Source organism: Sarcophilus harrisii, chromosome 2 (genome assembly GCF_902635505.1).
Source record: "Sarcophilus harrisii chromosome 2, mSarHar1.11, whole genome shotgun sequence".
Lineage (NCBI taxonomy): Eukaryota > Metazoa > Chordata > Mammalia > Dasyuromorphia > Dasyuridae > Sarcophilus > Sarcophilus harrisii.
In genome coordinates, this window is record NC_045427.1 from 608,171,098 (window position 1) to 608,196,476 (window position 25,379).

The window sequence follows — 25,379 nt, forward strand, 5'->3', positions numbered from 1 at the left end:
TATACCGAGTAGGGAGGAGAAAAGTCCATGTTCCTCTCTTTCAAAAATTAGGAGGAGGCATTTGAAAGTTCCTGGGCCTTTAGAAAAAATGTGCATTTTTCTTTCTTTCCTGTTGTTAGAATACAATACTACAAGCTTTATCTTGAAGAAAACTACAAAATTTCATGCCACAGTTAATATATTTTTCACTAAATACACAATTGTCATAAACATCAGGAATTTCTTAATGCCAACCTCCAAAAATCTGGAATTGACAAGGACACTGTTGTTTGCATTGTGTTTGGTAGTTTAAGGTTTTTATTATTGCCTACAAACATGAGTTGACACAGAAGACGTGCATATGCACGTGTGCACACATGCGTGTGTATGTATGTATGTGTGTGTGTGCTCCTGATTTTCATGGGCTTCAGTTAAAACGAAAATAGGTTGAATGCCTTAAAAGCTTCAGAAATATTAGCATATTTTACTAATTAAAAATTTAGTAATTAAAGAAGGAAGCCTGGTTTTAGAGTTAGGATCAAGTTTTGAAATCTCCTTATTCCATGTGTGATCTCTGAAAGTCATCTCCTTCATCTGTAAACTGGAGGATCAGATAAGATCTCTCACTCTAAAGCCATGATTCTATAGAGCCTTAGCCAGAAAAGCATTCATATTTGAGCTTGACTTCTGTGGCCCAGGCTTTGAATTTCAAGTCCTTGAAAGGTTGTGTCTGCATCAGATACCTCCCTTCCCCCAGCTCTAAAGTAACAGTTAATGCTTTGAAGTCTCCTGGCCTTTCTCACTTTTGTTGTCCCCCTTAACTGTGATTTGGGGAATGTTTGGCTCTTTGCTTGTCTGTCTGTTGGTTCTTTTTGGGTGTGGGTGATGGAACTGCTTTTAGTTTTCAACTTAAATAAGCTGGGCAGAACACAAAAGCCCATTTCTTCTCCTCCAAAAAAAGACAACTTGACCCCCAGTCAGCTATGTACGCATGCCATATAGCCCTGTCACCCGTGTCATGGTAGGTGTTCCTAACAGAATGCAGCGAGCTAACCTTTGTGCTTGTAGATGTGACCATCCAGAACAGTGAATTAATGAGTGGCAGTATGGACAAAGGAACTTTAGGATCTGGATCGAAGAACAACATCTTTTACATTTTACTGAGAGACTGGGGCCAGATTGAAGCTGCTGATGCAATGTCACGACTTGCCAGGCTGGCACCTGTTTATCTGTGTGAGTACTTCAGGGTCCCCTGTAGGAATCAATGTGAAAAACAAATAATTCACAAATTATACTTTCACACTGAAAAACTCAATAAAATGGCAAATGGAAAACAGCTGTTCTCACCATTTTGGCAGTGTTGCTTTTTTCTTTTTTTTCTTTTTTTTGCTATTGTTCCCACATTTCTCTCTCTCTCTCTCTAATTATAGCTTTTTATTTACAAGTTATATGAATGGGTAATTTTACAGCATTGACAATTACCAAACCTTTTGTTCCAATTTTTCCCCTCCTTCCCCCCATCCCCTCCCCCAGATGACAGGTTGACCAATACATGTTAAATATGTTAAAAGTATAAATTAAATACAATATAAGTATACATGTCCAAACAGTTATTTTGCTGCATAAAAAGAATCGGACTTTGAAATAGTGTACAATTAGCCTGTGAAGGAAATGCAGGCGGGTAAAAATAGAGGGATTGGGAATTCTATATAGTGGTTCATAGTCATCTCCCAGACTTCTTTCACTGGGCGTAGCTGATTCAATTCATTACTGCTCTGTTGGAAGTGACTTGGTTCATTTCATTGCTGGAGGTGGCCACGTCCATCAGAACTGGTCATCATATAGTATTGTTGTTGAAGTATGTAATGATCTCCTGGCCCTGCTCATTTCGCTCAGCATCAGTTCGTGTAAATCTCTCCAGGCCTTTCTGAAATCATCCTGTTGGTCATTTCTTACAGAACAGTAATATTCCATAATATTCAGTGGTATATGAATGTTATGAAATATTATTGTTCTGTAAGAAATGACCAGCAGGATGATTTCAGAAAGGCCTGGAGAGATTTACACGAACTGATGCTGAGCGAAATGAGCAGGGCCAGGAGATCATTATATACTTCAACAACAATACTATATGATGACCAGTTCTGATGGACCAGGCCATCCTCAGCAACGAGATCAACCAAATCATTTCTAATGGAGCAGTAATGAACTGAACCAGCTATATCCAGAAAAAGAACTCTGGGAGATGACTAAAAACCATTACATTGAATTCCCAATCCCTATATTTATGCACACCTGCATTTTTGATTTCCTTCACAAGCTAATTGTACAATAATTCAGAGTCTGATTCTTTTTGTACAGCAAAATAACGTTTTGGTCATGTATACTTATTGTGTATCTAATTTATATTTTAATGTATTTAACATCTACTAGTCATCCTGCCATCTAGGGGAGGGGGTGGGGGAGTAAGAGGTGAAAAATTGGAACAAGAGGTTTGGCAATTATTAATGCTGTAAAGTTACCCATGCATATAACCTGTAAATAAAAGGCTATTAAATAAAAATTAAAAAAAAAACAAAAAAACATTCATATACCACAGTTTATTCAGCCATTCTCCAACTGATGGGCATCCACTCAGTTTCCAGCTTCTGGCCACTACAAAGAGGGCTGCCACAGACATTGATGCACATACAGGTCTCTTTCCCTTCCTTAAACTCTCTTTGGGATATAAGCCCAGTAGAAACACTGCTGGATCAAAGGGTATGTACAGTTTGATAGCTTTTTGAGCATAGTTCCAAATTGCTCTCCAGAATGACTGGATGTGTTCACAACTCCACCAACAATGTAACAGTGTCCCTGTTTTCCCATATCCCCTCCAACATTCCGCATTATCTTTCCCTGTCGTTCTAGCCAGTCTGACAGGTGTGTAGTAGTATCTCAGAGTTGTCTTAATTTGCATTTCTCTGATTAATAATGACTTGGAGCATCTTTTCATATGGCTAGAAATAGTTTCAATTTCTTCATCTGAGAATTGTTCATATCCTTTGACCATTTATCAATTGGAGAATGGCAGTGTTGCGTTTTTCAAAAGTGAACTTATACTTGGATAAATTATTCATGTCTGTCACTAGAATCAACTGAACATTTACCTGTTTTTCTATATATTTGTGTTTACTTTTTTTAAAAAATGTAAAAACGTTTATTCGGTACATTGACATCTACATAGTATTTCACTAATTAAGGTCCACAGCATCTTTACCTTCTCTTCTGCACTGCAGCCAACAGAGGCTTCTCCATTGGAATCGGTGATGTCACGCCTGGCCAGGGACTGCTGAAGGCCAAATATGAATTACTGACTGCTGGTTACAAAAAATGTGATGAATATATCGAAGCCTTGAACACGGGCAAACTTCAGCAGCAGCCTGGGTGCACTGCAGAGGAGACATTAGAGGTGAGGCCTCCTATCAGAGAACCTAATTGCGAAAAAGGAGTTCTGTTGGGTTAATGATTGTGAGGAGACATGGCACAGCTGAAGAACTTCTGGTTACTTCTGTAATCACTGGATCTGGATTCTAGTCCTGGTTCCCATTATCTACCGTAACCTTGGGCCAATCACCTTAGCTGTTAAGAGATCTCAATGTCCTGATATGAACAACCAGAACTAAATTCTAAGTTATGATTGTTTCTCTTTTGGTTCAAACATTCAAGATCAAGAAATCCTAGACATTTGTTCATTTGGCCACTTGGGGTTGCTCTTGTTTCACCTGAGTATTTGGGGCCCATTCTACATTTGTTTTTTAGCATTTATGTTCCATCTTCAGCATGAACACGTCATCATATCACTATTAGAACAGAAGCTGACACTACTGCTTTGGAAATGGATGATTTTTGAAAGAGCTAAAAACTATCTTAAAAAGCCTGTTTTTTAAATTACATTACCTGCTACTCTGGATTTTGTACAGCTTTCATTGGCATTGTCAGAATAATTGCCAAGTGTTAACATTCTGAAGAGATGGTCTTTAAGAAATCAAGATTAGCAGCCTAACTCTAAAAATAGCTTTTTCTCTCCTTTCTCTGACTTTTTTTCTTTTTCTCTCTTTCTCCCCTCCTCTTTACTTTCCCCTTTTCCCTCTTTTTCTCTCTCCCCTCCTTCCCTTGACTCTTTTCCTCCTCCTCTCTCTTTCCCCCACTTCCTCTCTTTTCATTTTTTGGACAACATTCTATACTATAGAAGCACTTGATGGCCTATACTGTGGAAAAATTTACCAAAGTCACAAGCCCTGACTAACTCATCTAAGTTGTTCCTTTCTTTTTTTTTTTTTTCCAAAAAATATTATACTTTTTCAAATATACATAGTTTTCAACATTCATTTTTGTAAGATCTTGTGTCCCAAATTTTTCTCCCTCCTTCTTCACTCTCTGAGACAGCAATTAATTTGATATAGATTAAGTATATTTCCATATTTGTCATGTTTTGCAAGAGAAATCATATCAAAAGGGAAAAAACCATGAGAAAGAAAAAGCAAACAGAGTAACAAACAGAATCTATAGTTCTCTCTGGGGTGGATGGCATTTTTCATCCCAAGTCTATTGGAATTGTCTTGGATCACTGTATTGCTGAAAAGAGTCCTGTCCATCAAAATTGAACACATAATCTTGTTGCTGTGTATAGTGTTCTCTTGGCTCTACTCACTTCACTTCAGTTCATGTAAGTTCACATCAGTTCATGTAAGTCTCTCCAGGCCTCTCTGAAATCATTCTGCTGATCATTTCTTATAGATCAATAATATTCTATAACATTCATATACCATAACTTAATTCAGCCATTCCCCAACTGATGGGCATCCACATGGCCATTCCAGTTCTTTGCCAATACAAACATTTTTATACATGTGGGTCCTTTACCCACCTTTATTATCTCTTTGGGATACAGACCCAGTAATGAGATTGCTGAATCAAAGAGTATGTACAATTTTATAGCCCTTTGGGCGTAGTTTTAAATGAACCAAGTATTTTTTTTTTTTAAGTCATTTTTAAAGTTGTCTGGGACTTGTTTGAAAAGTTGGGAAAAAAAATAGATAATTCGGTATTCCAATTTAGTTTTATAAAGATGAGTTTTAGAATTTGTCATACTCGTAACTGATGCTTATGTAATATTCATTCTCCTATGTCTGTCTTTCTGTGGAAATCTTAGGCATTAATCCTCAAGGAGCTCTCTGTGATCCGAGACCACGCTGGCAATGCTTGCCTCCGAGAGCTGGATAAGAGCAATAGCCCCCTTACCATGGCCCTTTGTGGCTCTAAAGGTAAGTTTGCCAGGAAAGGGGCTTCTTCAGCTGCCTCAGCTTTTCTAAGAAGAGATCTGCAAAAATAAATTAATAAAAATTTTAAAGACAGAGAGAGAGAGAAGATATTTGGTCTAGTACTAAGAGCAAATCATTAGTTTTTTTTTAAGAATGGGGTAGGGGAGGATTAGCTACTTTCCTTTTAAGGAATTTATCTTTTTTTAAAAATTCAATTTTATTTTCCATTCTGCATTCTCTCTCCTCCTTCCCTTCCCCTGTAATAAATATGTATGGTCATGTAAAACAAATTCCTGCATTAGCTGTGTCCGGATAAAGGAAGGAGAAGAAAAAATGCTTCTATCTGGCCTCTTGAATTCATGAAGTGGAGGTGGATAACATGTTTTATCATGAGTCCTTTGTAATTATGGTTGATCATTGTGCTGATCAGCATTGGTACATTTTTTAGAGTTGATTATATTTTCATTATTTCTGTCATTTTATAAATTATTTTCTTGATTCTGCTCTTTTTCATCAGCTCATACAAGCCTTCCCAAATTTTTCTGAAACTCTGTATTTGTAGCATGATAGGATTACATCACAATCTTATACCTTAACTTGTTCTGCCATTTCTCAATTGATGCACACCCTCTCTGTTTCTATTTATTTTATTTTTTGAGCATAAGATCAAATAGTGGCATCACTGGGACACAGGGAATACAGTTTGATAGCTTTGGGGGCATGGTTCCAAATCTGCAGGTCTGGTTTAACACTGGCTAGTATTTTTTGTTATCAGAGATAATCAACTCTCACGTTGGATTCCTGATCTGTTTCTCTAGGTTCTTTCATTAATATATCCCAGATGATTGCTTGTGTGGGACAGCAGGCTATCAGTGGTTCTCGCGTGCCAGACGGCTTTGAGAATAGATCCTTACCTCACTTTGAGAAGCACTCAAAGGTAAGCACAATCAGAACCAGCAAGATTCAGGAAAATCCATCAGGAACTTAGACTGAGGTCGGTGAAATTTAAGATGACATAGTTTCCATATGATATTAATGAATAGTTTTTTAAGGTGTTTGCTGCTTGACTCAAATAGACGTGTAGGTTGGTCACACAGAACATATCTGTGTTCCTCTAGATATCGTAGCTTCCCTGTAGAAGAAAATCTGAGTAATTAAATTGAAGCTGTTTAAAGTCTAGTGAGATGTACAGATTATAATATGTGTTTGTGCTTGGGTATTTTTCCAAGTGCTTAAATATGTGTTAGGACTGAAAGTATTACTCAAAGAATTGGGGGTGATGAGCTCCCCAATATTCCTTTGCTCAGTGTTGAGCAGCTTCTTTAATGCTTTAAAAACACATAGGTGACTGACCATTGATCCTAATAACTATCGCAGTTGTCTGCTCACTGCTATGTGACATGTAGCTTAGCATAACTCATTCTAATCAGGCTTAGATAAGATTATTTTATCTTTAAGGAAGAAGTATAAATAAAACCTGTGGCTTAGGGATCAATGGGTAATGCATGCATTGTCTTGAATCCTTATAACATCCTTGTTGGGTTGAGGTATATTTTATAATTATGAACCTTGAAAGAAGAGGTTAGAATATTAGTAACTGAGTGGCTAAAAATCCAGGGGTCCTAAGTCTATGTACTTAAGAGCCTGAGTTTCCTCGTCTCTAAAATTAGGGAGTTCGTAGGAGTTTGAGCCAGAATGGACCTTGCAGACCATCTTTTCCATCACCCTTAACCAGATAAGGAAGTAGAGGCACTTGGAATCCTTCGATTACAAATCAGGCCCTTTTCCCATCACTTAGATGGGAAGATACCAATTGAGGGTCTCATCAAACTCTCAATTTCTATGTTTATATTTTTCTCTTCTTCATAGCTTCCTGCTGCCAAAGGTTTTGTTGCTAATAGCTTCTATTCTGGTTTGACGCCGACGGAGTTTTTCTTCCATACAATGGCTGGCAGGGAAGGGCTGGTTGACACAGCTGTCAAGACTGCTGAGACAGGATATATGCAGGTAAGTGGAGGAATTGCAAGCCCTGATGTGTTTACGTTTTTCACACATGTGCTCTCATTTCTCTGGTCTTGGCTTAAAAGGCAGGTCCTTTGATTCCAACTCTTTGTTCCAAACAATCTCATTGGGCATGATGCACTCTTGCCAGGCACAGCAGATACCTGACAGTCGATGCAGCAGCCAGCCAGCCTCAGGCAGGTGCTTCTCCTCTAGGACCACCCTCCATACAATGATTGCAGGAGCAGGTTAGGCCATAGGCTATTTGGTCCTACACTAGAATGCGCACTATTCCATAGTGCCAGACTTCTCATAGGAGTACTGGAGAGTTGTGTGAGTCAGGTTGTGTATCCTAACAAACCAGACAGCTGACTAGGGGCCTGGAGCATCTAGGTAGAACCTGAGCTTTTAAATATTTACTGATAAAAGCATAATTTTAAATCCTGATCACCTGAATTTGTACATTCATATGGGTAATTTTTGCTTTTTCAGTGCTTATATTTCAGAGTATCCCTGCAGTCCGCTCCTCCTCCGAGAGAGCCTTCCTTTGTAACAAAGAATTTAAGGGAAGGCAGGATTAGAAGTGGGGCAAAAATCAGTTCAAAAACACTGACTCAGTCTGTTGTGCTCAGCAGCATTCCCCCTCTGCAGAGAAGCCCAGAAGCAAGCCCTTCTGGTGGTTCTTCCCGGGGACAGAGCTTACTCCTTGTTACTGCTGTTTGTTGTTGTGCTTCCTGTTTATATTGTTACATCAGTTCAGATAAGTCTTCCCATATGTTGATCATATTCCTTGCTTCTTACAGCATAGTCATAATCCATTGCATGGCTAAAAATCATTTTCTAACAAGAAGTTGTTTCTTATTTTACTGAAAGTTAGATCTGACAGAACTGTGAGGGGCTGTGAAGTGAGTTTGCCACTGTTGTCTTAATATATTTTGGGGGCTTTATCTTTGCCTTTTTGATGTAGAAATGATAAATTTCCCAGAGCAGTATGTCAGTGTACAAAAATGAGTTCTGGTGCAAGGTATTTTTTTATTCTGAAGTTTCCTAGAAGGAGTTGCTGCTTATTGGTCCAAATGCAAAGTTATCCCTGTTCTTTTTTTTTCTGTCCCTGATGAGGGACATTGACCCAGTTCTCAGTAATGCATGTAGGAGCATACAGGAGGTCTGGCTCAGATTTTTTTTAAATGCATAGCCATTGCATTGATGTAAACCCTAGGAGACTGAAGACAAAGTTAGAGCTGGCTCAGAACACTGGGTTGAAATAGTGTGTATTTTGAAATGTATTGTATCCAGACATTTACAAACACAAAGAGTTATAAAGGATATGGTGTATGTGAAATCCCAATACATCTGTCATGAGAATTTTATATCTACTCTAATTTGGGGGGGGAGGGGGGAGGGAGGAGTGGAGAATGTTTTCGATGTGTTTGAGTAGGACAGCCTTTTTATCCTATAAGTTGTTATGTTAGAAGTTTGAATAAATTCACTTTATGGACACATAATCCTTTCACAGCAGCCCTAATTTTGTTTCTTCTTCATTTTTTCCTTAGAGAAGACTTGTGAAATCTCTTGAAGATCTCTGCTCACAATATGACCTTACTGTGCGAAGCTCAACTGGTGATATTATCCAATTTATTTATGGTGGTGATGGCTTGGATCCCGCAGCCATGGAGGGGAAAGATGAGCCTTTGGAGTTCAAAAGAGTGCTTGATAACATCAAAGTAAGATTTAACCTGTCTTCTGGATTTAGAGCTAGGATTAAAGCAAGGGTGCAGCTTTAACATGCAAGTGCCGCCTTAAGACTATACAGCAACCAGGAGAATACCTTAGCCTTGTACTTCATCCTTTGATGAAGTCACCTTCTCTGATCTGGAGCATGAGTTTGGATTTTGTAAAAATAAGAAATTTTATCCATGTCCAATATTAGCATTCAATTCAGCACTTGCCTAAAATCACAGACAATTTGTACAAAGTCACCAAGAAAAAAAATAGTCCTATTTTCTTTTTATATCTTTTTAGGATTGGGAAACAGCTAATTTAAGCAAACTGATGAGCTGCTAAACTTTTAGATGTACATATTCTGGTTGGCTAACTTTCTTATTTCTTTATGAAATTTTCTTTCATTTAATGCTGTTCCTATTTTCTTCCATTTTAATCTTGAGGCAGTCTTCCCGTGCCAGAGTGAACCAGCTCTCAGTAAAAATGAATTGGTGCTAACAACTGAATCTATTATGAAGAGAAATGAATTCCTCTGTTGCCAGGACAGCTTTCTTCAGGTACATACAATTTTTACATGCTGTGGTTTTCCTAAACAAGATTGCATTTCAAATATTTTTGGTTGAGAACTACTCAGTAAATTTTTTTCTGTTTAATATAATATTCCTTTATCAAATACTCACTATTGTGTTTTTTACCTAGACAGATTTTTTTTTAATTCCAACATGAATTACTTATCTTTTTTGGTGTGTGTATGTGCACGTCTTTTACTTGAGCTACAGATGCTCTTGTATTATTTTACTTACCAAGTGGAGAAAAATGCTGCAAGTGAAATAAGTGATTTTTTAAAAAAAACCCTTTGAATCTTCCCTTTTTGCTTTTCTTATCTTTCCTCTTAGTTAAGATTCTGTATCCAAAGGAATTTGTAGGCCCCTCCTTGTGGGATAATTGACTTTATGACAATATTATGGATCCATAACATTGGGTAGCTGTCTAAAATGAGGAAAAGCAGAATTTCATTAGCCTTCCTTCCCCACCTCCTTTTTTTCTTATTATGATAGAGCATAAAGTAACAAGGATCTTCTGGTAAAGAGCTTTTCTTAGCTCATGTGCAGTTCAAATAACTACATGGAACCAGGAGGTAAATTGGAGTCCAAAGTATAGAGATAATATAGCTTTAAAAATCATACTTCTATAAATTAAGAATGCAATAACAGAATTTTGGGTTTGGTTAAGATACTCTCCTTTTGATTTCATTAATGAGTTGTAAGGTGGAGGGAGAAAGGAACACTCGTGAATTTTTAAGACATGTAAAAGCAAGAATATTTCTTAGTCTTTTTCCAGGGGATCTAGTTCAGACTTGCATACTACATTTACACATTATCATGTTAAGTTGCTCTCATCTTTCTATTTACTTTTTTTATTTTTCCTTAATATTAACCCAAACAGCTTATAAGGCATAAGTGAGGTAATGCTTTTAGCATGTTTTGTGGTTTGTGCGCATCGTTGTTTTAAGCTGGAAACTACAGGTTGGTTTTTTTTGTTTGTTTGTTTGTTTTTTTTAATATTTATGTACATAGATACACACATGCATATGCACACCCCTGCATACACATACATATATCTTTCCTATCCCTGCTAACTCTTTGCTTTAATTCTGCTCCTTAACTTGTTGGAGATACAGTTATTTATAATAATTTGAGATTTACTTGATTTCTCTAATTTTTTATGCTTTGAGTTCTGGGAAATTTGGCTTTTTTGTCATGGTTTCCTTTTCATTTTGGGGAAAGGATAGGTGAAATTATCTCTTAAAAGATAATGTTTGCCCAGACTTCCTGGTTAGGCCAAGGCTTCCCTACTTGACAAAGAGTCTTCCAGTTCTGTCCAGTGTTACCAGTGCTCCTGTAGAAACAGCCTTGAGCATAGCAGAACTGTGGGCTGCAACTGTGGACCTAATGACAGTTACCCCAATGTAGGTGGTTTATCTAGCCAGGCTGGTCTCCTCTGGTTGCCTCTCAAGGCGTATATGTAGTTGGTTTAGCTACTTAGTCTAGCAGATTTCTGGTCTCATTGCACAGATCACAAACTCCTTTTCTCTAGAGGAATGTGCTCCTGGTAAGTTGCCCATTCAAGGAGCCACTGAAAGACTTTCTGTTGTCAAGAGCCTACATCTTAAAAGTGCAGCAGCTGTGCTCTGGTTCTTTATGGGTGGAATAAAATATGCTCTGTTTTACCTTGCCTCTTCTTTCCACCCTCTTTACTGCCCCCTCACCCCCAAGAGATTGAATAACAGCTGACATTCCAGGATCCAGAGAACTTTCAGGAAACTGATGGGGAAAAGGCCCTCCTAGTCCATAAGTAGACTTGGTGCAAAGACCAACCCAGGGGAAGGTGCTGGTGAGAGGTCTTCAGTACCAGAGTTTCCTGATAATTTCACAAGAGGGAAAAGGGTTGCATTCAAAGAGAAGTCAGATATTTATCTCATTCCAGTTTGTAGTCCAGTGAGAATAATTAAGCCGAGACATAAGCTTTGGCACTTTTTTGTTGTTGTTTTTGTCCTTCTGAAATTTTATTCTTTTTAGCAAGTGCAATAACTTTAATGAAATTTGCTTCAATGTTCTGAATTGTTTGTAGAGTTGACTAATGTATGAGGTTCAAAAAAAAAATTGGTGCCTTTCTGAAAGGGAGGGTCCCATCTATCTATTATAGCCCTGGAGGGACCTAAAAAGCCAGTGTTGGATTTATGATATTTATATTGATTTTTAATAAGGCCAACATGATGACAAGTAAGGTGGTATTAAGCATCACAGATATATGTGTGAAATTACTTTTTTCCCTTCATTTTAAAATATACATTAGAATGTTAAAGTTAACAGAACAGACAGTTTATTCTTCTTCATAGCTAAACTTCCAATTGGATCACTGGCCTTAATGAGCCTGGCTTGCAGACACTTACAGGAAAGCACCAAAGTTGGTCACAGTTGGGAAGTTGTGACATTCTTTTCTCGAGGCAAATTTTCAAACTGTCTGAAAAATGACTTATGTTTTGCATGACTTCACTTGTATGTTCAATGTCATACTTCCCAAGGGCTGGAGGAGGGGCAGAAGGCAAGAAGAGGATTTGTAACTCAAAATTTTCTTAAATAAATGTTTAAAAAAATTTTAATATATGTGATAAATGAGTGTGTGTGTGTGGTGTGTTGTGTGTGATTTTTTAAAAAAGAAAAATGGCATTTCTGGTAACACAGCCAGACCATTTCTTAAGTTTCTACTCTTATATAAAGCTTTGTGCTTATAAAACAGGGTAGTATGGCTTGTAATTCATAGGTTTTCTTGAAAGAAAGGAAATTTTTTAAATTAGTGTGACCTGCCTAAGTCAATACATTAAGGCTCTGTGGTTTTTAAATTAGTTGAGGCTACTCCTACCAGTTCAGATCACAGCTTCTCTATCATCATGTAGTTCACACAGTAATGAAGCTTTCTAAGCTGAAGTCATTTGGTCCTCACTCAAGGAACCTGTCTGGTAGCCTCAATAGTACCTGCCAGAACTATTATTCCTCAGATGTAAACTCTGAGACTTCAGGATCCCCTCTGCAACGTCAGAAAACTACTGGAGGAGGACTGAAAAAGGGGTGGTTCTCCATTGGTTTTGGAAACCACTTTGTAGTAAAAACAAATCTTATCTTTTATTAAATTTCTGACTACATAATAGTATACATCAAAATGAAATTGAAAAAAAGTTTCCCAAAGTCATGGAAAACATATTGTTAATATGTGTTATTCACACTAATTTTTTTCTTTTTTCTTTTTTTTTTTTGGATTTTTCAGGAAATAAAAAAATTTATCAAAGTTGTTTCCGAGAAGATCAAGAAAACCAGAGATAAATATGGCATCAATGATAATGGAACAACAGAGGTAATGTCCTGTCAACATAGTTCAGTATATCATTTTTAAATGGGTTGTACCTATTTCAAATTCTCTTTTCAATTTGTATTCTTTTTAGCCACGAGTATTGTACCAGTTGGATCGGATCACTCCAACCCAAATAGAAAAGTTTCTTGAGACCTGTAGGGACAAGTACATGAGGTAAGAAGATAGGGCTGTCTTGAGACTGGAAAGAATAAATTTAGAAGCATCTTAATGTCCATTGAAAGTTTTTGTTGCCAATGTGAAATTCTTTGTCACTGATGACCCACATAGTCTCAGAGTTGGGAAAAGGGCCCTACCTTGGAGGCTGTTTAGTCCAGTCTTGTATTTAAGCTGAGAATCCAGCAAGATAAACATGTATGATTTTCTAAGTCCCTCTGCAGAAGCCTACAAGGGAGCAGCCTCCACTTTTAGCTGAGCTTGACGTCCTAGTCAGGGGTCCTCAAACTTTTTAAATAGGAGGCCAGTTCACTGTCTCTCAGACTGTTGTAGGGCCGGACTATAGTAAAAACAAAAACTTTGTTTTGTGGGCCTTTAAATAAAGAAACTTCATAGCCCTGGGTGAGGGGGATAAACGTCCTGAGCTGCTGCATCTGGCCCGAGGTAGGGGGCCAGTTCACTGTCCCTCAGACTGTTGGAGGGCCGGACTATAGTAAAAACAAAAACTTTGTTTTGTGGGCCTTTAAATAAAGAAACTTCATAGCCCTGGGTGAGGGGGATAAACGTCCTGAGCTGCTGCATCTGGCCCGAGGGCCGTAGTTTGAGGACCCCTGTATGGTGATCCAGCCAAAGGTTGGAGGAAAACTAGAAGGGTAGAATGTCCTGAGAAGCCATGGAGGATGAGAGCCATGGACATGGCAGTGTCCAAGAGCAACAGAGACAGGGCCAAGGAGGAGGTCAGAGGTAATACCCCATCTTTGGTAATTCAAATGTGGCTGGTAGCAACACATTAAATTTATGGAGCCCTTGCTTAAAGGCAGACTCCTCTCCAAAGTAGCCCCCTCTTCTGTGCAGCTGGAAGTCTTGAGAGGACCCTCCTACATTGCTCAGAGTTCTGGCCTCCAAGCAAAGAGCAAGTGGTTCAAACCCTCCATGGGAGGGTTTTTGGAAGGACTTAAAGATGGTAGCCCCCAAACCCTCTCTCCTGGAATCAAACACATACCCCTCACTTCCTTCCACCAGCGCAGCTCCTCACACCCTGGTCTCTACTCCTTTCTTTCTCCTTCCCCATACCCACTGCAGCCTGGCAGAGGGGGCCTTCTGGCTCTGCCTCTCAGCCTCCAACTCTGAATTTCTGGTTTCCTTTTTTTCAGAATTCTTTGTATCTTTATTGTTTTAATGACATAAGAATATTTCATAATTTCCTTTAATTCCATTACCACATTTTTTCAGCCATTCCCTGGAATAGGTAGGGAGGAAGATACAGAAGTGCCCCACTCTGGGGCTCTGGGGGTGCTTTTCCACCCTGAGAGGACAGAGTGGTGTTGATTCATGCTCTGCTTTCTCCAAAGGACTTATCAGCCATGGGGGCTCTTCCCACACCTTGAGGCCCATTTGCCTTTCACTTGCCCCTGATGATGGGTTTCCGCTTTAGTTTCAGAACTAGCGTAGAAAGGTGTTGTCCCCTTGTTATTCCAGGCCCTTTGCTGCCTCCTTCCTGCCTCCCCTCGTGTACCTGAGGTCGGCAGGAAGCTGGGAGGCCTTGGAGCTGCCTTTGCTTGAACAGCATTCTGCCTTTTCCCAGGGCACAGATGGAGCCCGGCTCTGCGGTGGGTGCGCTCTGCGCTCAGAGCATTGGCGAGCCTGGCACACAGATGACGCTGAAGACCTTCCACTTTGCAGGGGTGGCCTCCATGAACATCACTCTGGGCGTGCCCCGCATCAAGGAAATCATCAATGCCTCCAAAGCCATCAGGTGCCCCGCGTGTTTCTGTTCTTCACCCACCCTTTAGCTCATTCAGCTAAAAAGTATGAATCCATGTGCCCTTATCCCCAGTGTCCATAGAAACCAGGGGAATGTGAATCCATGACGCTTCTGGAGGGGCCGGCACCTCCCTTCTGGGCTGTCAGGAAGCTGCTGGGCCCCGGGGAAGGCCTGTCTGCCCTGGCGGTGGACCCTCCTGGGGGTCTGGTGGCCACACTGAGCCTGTCCCAGCAGAGTCCAGTCTGCCGCCTCACCTGTGGTGCTCACCCTTTGTTGGTCTGGGAGCAGGACAGGCTGCTCATGGCTCCCCGAATGCCCACCAGCTGTGTGACCCTGGGCCTCAGTCATTGCATCTGTAAAATGAACAGATTGCACCCCACTGTCCCTAAGGGCCTTTAAACTTGTGATCCTGTGATTAATTGCCAGTTGTGTCAAAGCACAATAGAACAAGGCATGGAGGCCACCCAGGAGTGCTCCTCAAGGGGCCTTGTTCCAGAGGGAGTCTTCACTTTGCTCACCTAATATACCCGTTTGGTGAAAAGGGAGCAGGTTCCAAGTAAGGAGCCGGGGTTCTACAGGGCCAGCGGGCCCATGAGAGGAGGGACAGGATCTCTGACAGATCTCCCCTTCTCCACCAGCCCGATGCCACTCCCAATGGAGGCGGGCCGGGAGGGAGGGAGGGCTCCGTCTCTCCAGCTGTCCTTAGTGAGGGGATCTCCAGAGGCCGAGGCAGGGAAAGCGGAGCCAGCGCGTTCTTACCCCAGTGATCTTGTTCTGCTTTTCTCTAGCACCCCCATTATCACGGCCCAGCTGGACAAGGACAATGACGCCGACTACGCCCGCCTCGTGAAAGGTCGGATCGAGAAAACTCTCTTGGGAGAGGTAAGGAGTTCTCCGTGGTGCTGGTGCCGAGCCCGGGGCCGCTGCGGCGAGGGCTCGTCTGGGCCTTGGCCCTCCGTGATGCAGGGATGGTGCAGAGGCGGCCTGCCGGGGCAGGGCTAATGCCGGGCTCTTGGTGCCGCAGATTTCCGAGTACATCGAAGAGGTCTTTCTCCCGGACGATTGTTTCATTCTCGTCAAGCTCTCGTTGGAACGGATCAGACTTCTGAGACTGGAAGTAAGTGCTCACGGAGCGGGTTCGGAGCCCCTGCCCAGGGCAGGACAGGCCTCTGGGGCAAAGGCCAGGACGGTCCTCAGCAGGTTCTGAGCACCGCCGGGGCTCCGGAAAGTACAGGCACTGGTCAGGGGGGAGAGAGCATCAGCACTGGGGGCCCAGGCCTGCTGAGGGGCCAGAGGGCTCCCCACTGGGAGTAGAGAGCTGCCTGGGGGGAGAAGCCGGCATCCAAGCACTTCTGCCCAGGGTCCGCTCCCTCTCTCCCTTTCCTCACATGCTGCAATTGCGTGTCCCAGGGCAAGTCAGCCTGGGCTTTCTCATCTGCAGAATAGGGCTGGTAAAACTCAGAATCCTGGCCGTGCGCCATCCAGGGGCGAGTTTTTCGTTTTCTTAGGATAACATCCTTTAGCTTCAAACCTGTTTGTGATAAATCAGTGAGAATGAATTTTCTCTGAGTAAGTCAGAAGGCAGATTCGATAACAGGACATACTCTGAAAGTTGGACATCTTGTCTTAGCTTGAATGAAATGGACTTTCCATCTTCCCCTTCTCTTATTCTAAATATGTCGTAGTCCTTAAAAGTAGCACATTGATGTGATGTTGCTGCTGTTGCTGGTGGTGATGGAGAAGTTTCAGAGACCTCTCTGCCTGTAGCATTCAGGCCCATGTCTCCTTGCAGCCGCCGCCTTCCATCTCTCTCTACCATCTACTCCCGAGTCCTTCTCGTTTTGATCCATTGGCCCCAGGTCACTCTCCCTCCTTTCTCAAGGAGTTCATTTTGTGGTTCGTAGTCTTTTTACCAGGCTCAGCCCCTGCCTCAGTTCTTAGGCCATGGATGTAGGTGCTGATTTCCCTGCAGATACCGCCCCTACCTTCAGCCTAACTTGTCCACCCCAGTAGGGTTGTGGCCGCTATCCTGCCTTCAGCACTAAGTTATCTACCATTGTTCTTCCCCTCTGTCGTTTATCTCATCGAATCAGGGCTAGAAGAGAGAGACCTTCAAGGTCACCTACTCTGACACAAAATGAAGTTTGCAGTGATGAGCTCAGAGCTTGTGGCTCCCTAAGGCCACTTTGCTATTCTGTCTGAGAAGAACACTTGAGGGCAGCCAGGTGGTGTAGGGGATAGAGGCCCTCACCTCCACAAGACCCATCTGTGTCTTTTCCTGCCTCTTCTCCCCCCACCCCGTGTGACCACTGAGCTTCCCCGCTCTGCCCACCTCTGCTGCCTCCCCCCTCCTGTTCTCAGTCCCCCAGCTCTCCTTCAGCCTTAAATCTTCACCTTCCCTCTGATATTACCTTTTTTGATGAAAAAACACTGGAAAGGAGGCCCCGTCCTTTCTGCCTGCCCTTCACCTGCCCCTTTCTCTTCAGGTTGGACTTGCTGCTCCAACCTGTCCAAATCCACCTGCAGTCTCCGATAGCTCCTCCCATGACTGTGCTGCTTGGCCCCTCTGTGACCTCCCTCCCTGCACGTTCTCTTTCTGAATTCGTCTCTCCCTCTCCATTTAATCACCATCTGCCCGTGTCCTTCCCTGTGGGTGGGTATGGCTCTGGCACCTTTTGTCTTCTCCCTTGGATTCAAGTGTGACATCTGCAGGTGACTCCTGCTCTCCCCAGAATTCCATTCGTACATCAGCTGCCAGGTCAGTGTCCCAGCCTGCATGTCCCATAGCCATCTAGACTCAACTCATCTGAAATCCATCCACAAACCTTTTTTAATAATTATACCAGCCATTGTGCTGATGCAAAGACAAAGATCGTCTCTGTTCTTGGGGAATTTTACGTCTTAACAGGAGAGACATCAAGGACAGCTCTAAGTATATAGAGATTAAATACAAGTCTAAGTTAGGGAGGAAGGACACTTGCAGATGGGGAGTTGAGGACAAAGGGTGGGCCTTGAGCTCCATCTGAAAGGAAGAGAGGCATTCTGAGGGGTAGAGGGAGGAATAAATCCCTTCTGAGTAGAGGACACAGCAAGAGACAAATGACGGTATGAGGAGTGACAGAAGGGCAAGGAGGCCGAACAGGGAAGGCCAGTGAGGCTGGGGGGTGAGATTAGGGCCAGGCCTAACAGGAATAGATGGTTTGTCCTAGAGGCCCCAGGGAGAGTAGAAAACTGCTAGGATCCTCCTCACCTAGGGCCAGTGTCGGGAGTGGTCTGGAGGAGAGACCATTGGGGCACCTGGTTCTCCTATGAGCCACCTCCCATACGGGCCCCTCAGAGCACTCCATTCTCCTCAGCAGCTGGGTCTGCAGCTTTACAGGGCTCCTTCAGTTCTTTCCCTTGCTTGTTCCCCCACCAGTCAGCTTCCAAGTTGTGTCTTCTCTGCCTGTCTAGCATCTCCCTTATCTGTCCATGTCCTCCTTGTCACTTCAAGACGGGCACAACCTTAGCTCGGGGCCTCGGCTAGTGCAGCAGGCTCATAACTACTGTGGATCCAGTCTTTGCCATTTCTTGTTCAGACTCGGGCTCATCCTGTGACTCCCCTACTCAGAGACTGAGCAGGCCCCACTGCTTGCAGAACAAAGTACCAGCTTCTTACCTCGGCACGTAAGGCATTCTGCAGCCCCGTTTCTTCTTTTGCCTCTTCATCAAGTCTGCGTTCCAGTCTCACTGCACTGCCAGCTCTCTGCTGCCTCTGGGCTCAAAAACCCCGTCTCCTTTCTTTGGGGCTCAGCTCAGTTACCACCTCCCCCACTTTAATGCTGTCTCCCTCCTTAATTATCCTGGTGCATCACTTACTTGCATAGATACCTTGGCCAGAGAATGTAAGGTTCTTGAGGCCAAAGACAATCTTATTTTTGTTTTTCTGTTCTCATCATATGACACAGAACCTTGCCAGGAGTGAGGAGGGATTTCAGCACCAAAAAGGAAATCCTCTTGTTTTTGCTTCCCAAAGAGGGGGGTCTGAGGTCACAGGTCAGAGGTGGGACCTGAACCCTTCAAAAGTTCTTGATTTGGGACAGCATCCTCCTATCGGCTATGCCCTATTAGTTAGCAAATTTTTAATTAATATTGTTGAATGTTAATAGGAGCCAGTTATCCACTTTCTGAATTATCCAGGCTCTTTGCTTCTTTATTTTCTTTTTGCTTGCCTTGTTCTTTTACCAGACAGAATAGGGAAAGGAAATAAATGTCATTTTGACAGTGTGATTCTTAGCAACTCCAAGATAGAGTACATGAAAAGGAAGAGGTTAATCTCTTGGGTCAAATGAGGTGGGGGGATTTCTCAGGCTTATATTTTAAGTAATTAGCAATTTGCACTGATAATTTCATGGGCTGTTATGGGACAGGGAATAGAGCCCATTTGCCTCTCTTGGTATGAAGGCTGCTGTTAGGCCCTAGTGCTATTCAGTTCTGTGTTGTGTCATAGGTGAATGCCGAAACTGTGCGATACTCCATTTGTACATCCAAGCTGCGAGTGAAGCCCGGAGATGTGGCTGTTCATGGGGAGGCCGTGCTCTGTGTTACCCCAAGAGAGAACAGCAAGAGCTCAATGTACTATGTGCTGCAGTTCCTGAAGGAAGACCTGCCCAAAGTAGGGTCCAGCACAAGCCCTTCCCTTGCCCCGTGGGGGTCTCTGCAAGACATGTTCTAGAGCTGGCAGCCTGAACGGCATCTCAGCCCCCTCTTCTGTCTGCCTGCAGGTTGTGGTACAAGGCATCCCCGAGGTAGCCAGAGCCGTGATTCATATTGATGAGCAGAGTGGAAAGGAGAAGTACAAGCTGCTGGTGGAAGGTGACAACCTCAGGGCCGTCATGGCGACTCATGGTGTCCAAGGCACCAAGACGACTTCCAATAACACGTATGAGGTATGTGCGGCTCCTGAGGCTTCCCTTCTGCTGCCCTCACCCTCCGTCAGAGGGGGTCCCACACATGCTCTTCACGGAAGCTCACGGGCCTTCATCTCGGCCTTCTTAGCCATCTGTGCGCCTTTGGTCCTTGGCAGTTTCTGTGAGCTTCACCATGCAGGTGCTGCCTCCAGCGCCTTGTGTCCCATCCTCCTCATTGCTCCCATCTGTGTCATCCTGCAACCTTCCACATGCCAGGGCCTGCGCCGTCTGCACTGGTTATTCTTAGTTCTTGCAATTAGGTCATCGGTCAAAGCACAAAGTGTTTATTTTTAAATTGGGCCACAATTAGCCAGACTACTTGAGGTCTGGTCGCCACATAGAATTTTAGGATTTAGATCTGGAGTTTAGGAAGGGACAATGACAAGCTAGAATTTGTTCATAGGAAACAGTGACGTGGGGAATTAGAAGCTCAGTCACTTGAAGACTAGTCGTAGGATATAAGACAGACTTGGTTGGAGGCATTAGAAGGCATCTTCAAGTATTTGAAAGGCAAGAGGTGTTAGAATTCTGCCAGGCCTCAGAAAGATGAACCAAGCCCAGGAGAAGCAGAAAGGCAGCCTCTGCTTTGTTTCCTAAAAGTCAGTGCTGGGTACAAATGCAGCACACACGACAATGTGAGGGGGTGATTTCCCATCACGAGGAATGATTCAGTGGGAGCTTCTTCCCCGAGCTTGCAGAGGTGAACATGCTTTGAGATAGAGTTGAACTAGGCAATCACTAAGCTTCTGTTCCAAAGCACAGTCAGTGTACAGAAAGGGCCTCACTGCTTTTCCCTCTCTTTGACCTCCTTAGGTAGAGAAAACCCTGGGCATTGAAGCTGCACGGTCAACTATCATTAATGAGATCCAGTACACCATGGTTAACCACGGCATGAGCATCGACAGGAGACACGTCATGCTGCTTTCGGATCTCATGACGTACAAGGTTTGTAAGAAAGAGCTTTTGGCCAGCTGTCTTCTCCTATGGACAAAGGCCTGGTGGGGGGAAGTGGGGGTATTCATGTATGGCCCTGTGGAGCCTTGAGTTTGCGGTATCACTTCCACCTGGAAACTAAAGGTCACCTCCATTAGCACATCTCAAGGCGTGTTTTTTCGATGTGATGACCAGAGGAAGAATGAATTGTGGAACTGGGAGGAAACAGTATGTGTGTTTTCTGGTAGTCTGTTACAGTCTTGATAATGAGAACTGAGTGGTTTTTCTCTTTGTATCCTGAGCCTTCTCCAGCCAAGACCATGTGTTTGTATTGAAACTAATTGGTTTAAAAGATGCTGGGTTGCTCAACCCCCCCTGTGTTTTGATGAATGCCCTGTAGGCCTGATCTTTAACACGCTCTTTGCAGAAGATTCTGCCTTGAAAACTTGGTGATGTTGCCTGTGGGCAGAACTTGTCCATGTTTGTGGAATGAACGCTCCCAGCCATTCTTGTGTCATTAAGAAACTTTTCTGCACAAATTTACAAACTTTACACTGACATCAAGTCAAAAAAGACGTCCTAGGTTGAGGCTGTAAATTTGTTTCCAAGTTTCTCCTGACTGACCATTGCTGTTTTTTGCTGTATTGGAGCAAGTAGTGAAGAGATGGTTTGTGGGTTGTGGAGGTAGGGAGATATATGTGAGAATAAGGGAGTGAAGGTGGGGGGGGGGGCGGTATATGGGGGTGGGGTGTGGAGTGAAAATCCTGGGGCTGATTCCCATCTCCTGTCCTGTAGGGTGAAGTTCTGGGCATCACTAGGTTTGGCCTGGCCAAGATGAAGGAAAGCGTGCTGATGCTGGCTTCCTTTGAAAAGACTGCTGATCATCTCTTTGATGCGGCCTACTTTGGGCAGAAGGATTCCGTGTGTGGTAGGTGGAAGCGCCCCGAGGAGCTCTCTTTTCTGATGTTCTCTGCGTCAGCTGGGACTTGTCAGTCACCTCATAAACCCAGGGAAGAAACTGTTAAAAGACCAGAACCTCAGACCTTGACATTGGGCCCCAAAATCTGATTGGTTTCCCACCTCTACCCTTTTGTCTTTGAATATAAGTGAAGTTGGCAAAGGGGACAGCTGGGTGATGCAGTAGGTCAGAGCACTAGGCCTGCAATGAAGAAGCCGAGTTCACATGGGGCCTCAGGCACAGACTGGCTGGGTGATCCTGGCTAAGTCTCTTAAGCACTGGAGAAAAAAATGGCGGACCATTCCAGCATCTTTGCCAAGAAAACCCTATGGACAGCATTGACATGCTGTGTTCCATAGGATCACAAAGAGTCATCCACAACCGAACAACCAGAGCCAGGAAAAATGACTTATTTACTGAAAAGTTTTTGGAGTCTGTGCTTCAACGGAACTGAGGCCAGACAGAAGAAATCAGGCAATAGTCTTAGTGTAAAATGATAACTTGGAGCAGTTACATTGGACTAACAGTGTGAGACCCTCCAGATTAATTGGTTTGGGGGAGAGACCAAGAAAGAACCCTTTGGCATCTTTGCCTGCAGGGTTTCTCTGTATTGGTTTTTAAGGAAACCAAAGATCATGAATTCAGAATAATATTATATTCCCTCCTTTGTAACAGTTGCTTATCTAAGTGTTATTGGCAGTCAGCAAAATAGCCAGGTAGCAAGTAGGGTCAGAATTTTAAAATGACAAAACCAAGACAGAATGGCCAAACGTTTTCCCCAGGTAGAGGATTTCATATTAGCAATGATAGCACACAAGCCAACTCTTTAGTGTTTTGTGGACCAGACTTGTCCTTTCTTTGGTGAAAGAAGATCCCCTCTATCACCACTTGTCAGCAGCTGCTTTGTAATTTACAGTTTGAGATTCAGGGTCACCTGCCCAGCAGGTATCAGAGCCTGTTTCTCTGCCCAGCTTTAATTAGGAAAGTGTCCGTTGGGTTTGTCCTGATGTGTTGGGCTCTTAGTAACTAAGGAGCAGGGCCCAGTGGGTCAGGTCCATATGCTTCAAGAGCCCTGAGTGCTTCTTTCCATCAAAGGGTCCTGGTTAAAACAGAAATGTACTACAGGTACATTGTCTCCCGATAGCATTTATCAGATATTTTTGCAGCCTGAATTCAGTGATTTCAAAAGCAGGAGCCCTGCTGATTGCCATTGGCCTGGCAGCCTCTCAAGGTGTCATCTAATCTGGACACAGATGGAAGAGCAGAACTTTCTGGTCTTTCTCAACTGCCAGCAAATAGCCAACTCTATGGGGCAGAACCAGACTAACCCCAAAGGCACCCACGGTCATTTGAGCTCAAGCACATCTTGAAGTGAGAGCAGGAGCAGAGCTGGAGCCTCTCCAAGGGGCTTGTTTACAAGTGGGGAGATAAGTACTTCTTGGCCTTTGGCTCCATTAAAGCATCTCAGTGACTGCTCATGAGGCCCCACAAAAAACTGGTCCAGGCTCCCATTTCATTTCTGAGAGCCCTAAACAAGAGAACAAGAGATGTGGGTTCTGGTCCCATCTCTTATCGGTGGCGTATGGATCACCTCGAGCTGGTCATTGACATGGAAGGGCTGGAGGGGGTGTTTTCTGAGGCCCTTTCCAAATCTGACATCTTCTTGTAACTAGGATCCTGATTTTAAAAACAAAAAAGTTGTTTTTATAGAGCTTGTTTTACCTACACATGCCTTTTTGGGAATGAACTAAAACATAAGGGGTGAGATCATTATTGAAAATGTACCTCGAAAAGCTTTTTTAACCTCTCCCCTTGCTTATTCCAGGTGTTTCTGAGTGCATTATCATGGGAATCCCAATGAACATTGGAACTGGGCTCTTCAAGCTGCTACATAAAGCCGACAGGGACCCAAACCCTCCCAAAAGGCCCCTCATCTTCGATACAAATGAATTTCACATTCCCCTTGTCACATAGCACACGTCAAGAGAATGGAGCAGAGACAGTCCTAATCTTGAGCTCCCTTTCTGTGCCAGCCTATCCAGAAAGGAGGAGACTCGGGGGGCTGTTGCTGTGTTAACAGTGTTGTCCCCCCAGAGCCAAGCAGAGCCTCCCAAAGCCAGCGTTCGCAGGATGTGCGTCCCAAGGAGCAGTTCCTGCCTCACCCTGGATTTGGGGAGATCATCTTGGGGACTGAAACACATCAGTGTTTCTCGGGACTCATGACCTGGAAATTTGCCTCTCTGAAGGACACCCTATTTGGGACACCTCAATACTGAGTTCCCTCCCAGCCCGATCCTAACAGATGCTTGCCATAAATTGTGTCGACCTTGTGGGAGGACTCCTGCTGGATACGCCCCTGTTCTAGTGCTCTCTAGTTCTCAGCCCCTAGGGTGGCTCAAAGTATCTTCCCTGTGGAAGGACCCAGCTCCCGCTTTTTGTTTGTCTTTGGATGCAGGGATTTCCTAATGTGATGTGTTTGGGTAAAAGTCATTACTGTTATTTATTTATTTGGTTTAGAAAGTTTGATGTTTTTTGTTTGGTTTTGAGCACAAGGTAACTACAAAACCAGCATTGAAGTAGCACTGGGAAAACTCCCATGGAAGCCTGTAGTCCCTCTTGGGAACTTCTTGCCGCCCTGACAGAACCTGGGCCACTCTCACCTGCCCCTACCCCTGACCACAAGGCAGTTTGAGGCAGCGTTCGTGTTCTCCTTGGAGTGTGCTGCCCCTTTGTAATCCAAGAAAAGTTTCCAGGGTTCCAGGATCCAGCCTCTCTGTTGGGGCCCCTTGTGAAGCAGAGGCAGAAGTCCGGGGTGAGCAAGGCCATGGCTGGCTTCCCTGCTTTTTGAGCTCTAAGAAGGCCAAAGGAAGCCATCGATCCAAGATGAGCTGCTGGAAAGGGAAGGCCTGCAGCTGATGGGGGCGGAGGAAAACTCGGAAAGGAGACTCCGGTTGGTTGGTTTTCTTATAAAGAAACTTCCACTTGTTGGTATGAAAATGGCTGGCTTCACCAAGCTTGCCAATGAAGTGTTCTACAGTGAATTAAATGATTAAACAGTAAAGGGTGTGCATGCATGTGTTTCTTGCCGTGGAGATAGGCTCGTGCGTGTATGTGTGCATAAAGAGCGTGGCTTGGTGGGGACGGGGCCACTTTGCTGTCAGACCTGGGGCCCATGATGCTGGGACCAAGGACACACTGCCTGACTCCCAGCGTCCCCGGATGGCCAGCTATGGTTGTCAGTTCTGGGAGCATTGCCCAACCTGCGTTAGAAGAAGGGGCTGCAGGGCTGACCAGAGCCCCCAAAACAGTAGCAGGTAGGTGGGCACGGGCCCGTGGGTCTGCAGGTGGAGGGCACAGGCCCAGGGGTCTGCAGGGTGGAGGGCACGGACTTCGGAGCCAGGCTCTGGCTTTGGCTCCCAATCGTGAGGGAATCCCATCGTTCCTCAGGCTGGACATGTAAGGTCTCCTGGCTCTAACTCCTGGGATGCTTTGTGAGAGAACCGATCTTGTCTCCTGAGAGGTCAGGGGGCCGCCCCGAGACGGGAGGGACGCGGCGCTGACCTGCCACACTTGGCAGCGTCCGGCCCCTTGTGGAGGGCTGGGGGCCTGGGTAAATGTACTGTTACAAGAAGTACACATCAGGCCTTTGTGCCAGCAAAGCAGCAGGGTACCCCAGGAAACCCGTT

The 25,379-nt window shown here is 43.8% G+C and overlaps 1 protein-coding gene across 1 annotated transcript in view; it reads left to right on the forward strand.

Annotated features, from left to right (window-relative positions):
* Positions 1 to 24,754, forward strand: part of POLR3A (RNA polymerase III subunit A) — a 43,668-nt gene extending 18,914 nt beyond the window's left edge. The window contains exons 15-31 of the mRNA XM_003755127.4: positions 1,048 to 1,212; positions 3,258 to 3,430; positions 5,174 to 5,285; positions 6,101 to 6,219; positions 7,152 to 7,289; positions 8,837 to 9,007; positions 9,449 to 9,562; positions 12,831 to 12,917; positions 13,006 to 13,088; positions 14,674 to 14,844; positions 15,642 to 15,735; positions 15,878 to 15,970; positions 19,343 to 19,507; positions 19,617 to 19,781; positions 20,616 to 20,747; positions 21,531 to 21,663; positions 23,519 to 24,754. Of these exons, the coding sequence (XP_003755175.1) occupies positions 1,048 to 1,212; positions 3,258 to 3,430; positions 5,174 to 5,285; positions 6,101 to 6,219; positions 7,152 to 7,289; positions 8,837 to 9,007; positions 9,449 to 9,562; positions 12,831 to 12,917; positions 13,006 to 13,088; positions 14,674 to 14,844; positions 15,642 to 15,735; positions 15,878 to 15,970; positions 19,343 to 19,507; positions 19,617 to 19,781; positions 20,616 to 20,747; positions 21,531 to 21,663; positions 23,519 to 23,667 (2,264 nt within the window). The 3' untranslated portion in view covers positions 23,668 to 24,754. The remainder of the gene's footprint in view (positions 1 to 1,047; positions 1,213 to 3,257; positions 3,431 to 5,173; positions 5,286 to 6,100; positions 6,220 to 7,151; positions 7,290 to 8,836; positions 9,008 to 9,448; positions 9,563 to 12,830; positions 12,918 to 13,005; positions 13,089 to 14,673; positions 14,845 to 15,641; positions 15,736 to 15,877; positions 15,971 to 19,342; positions 19,508 to 19,616; positions 19,782 to 20,615; positions 20,748 to 21,530; positions 21,664 to 23,518) is intronic.
* Positions 24,755 to 25,379: the final 625 nt, after the last annotated feature.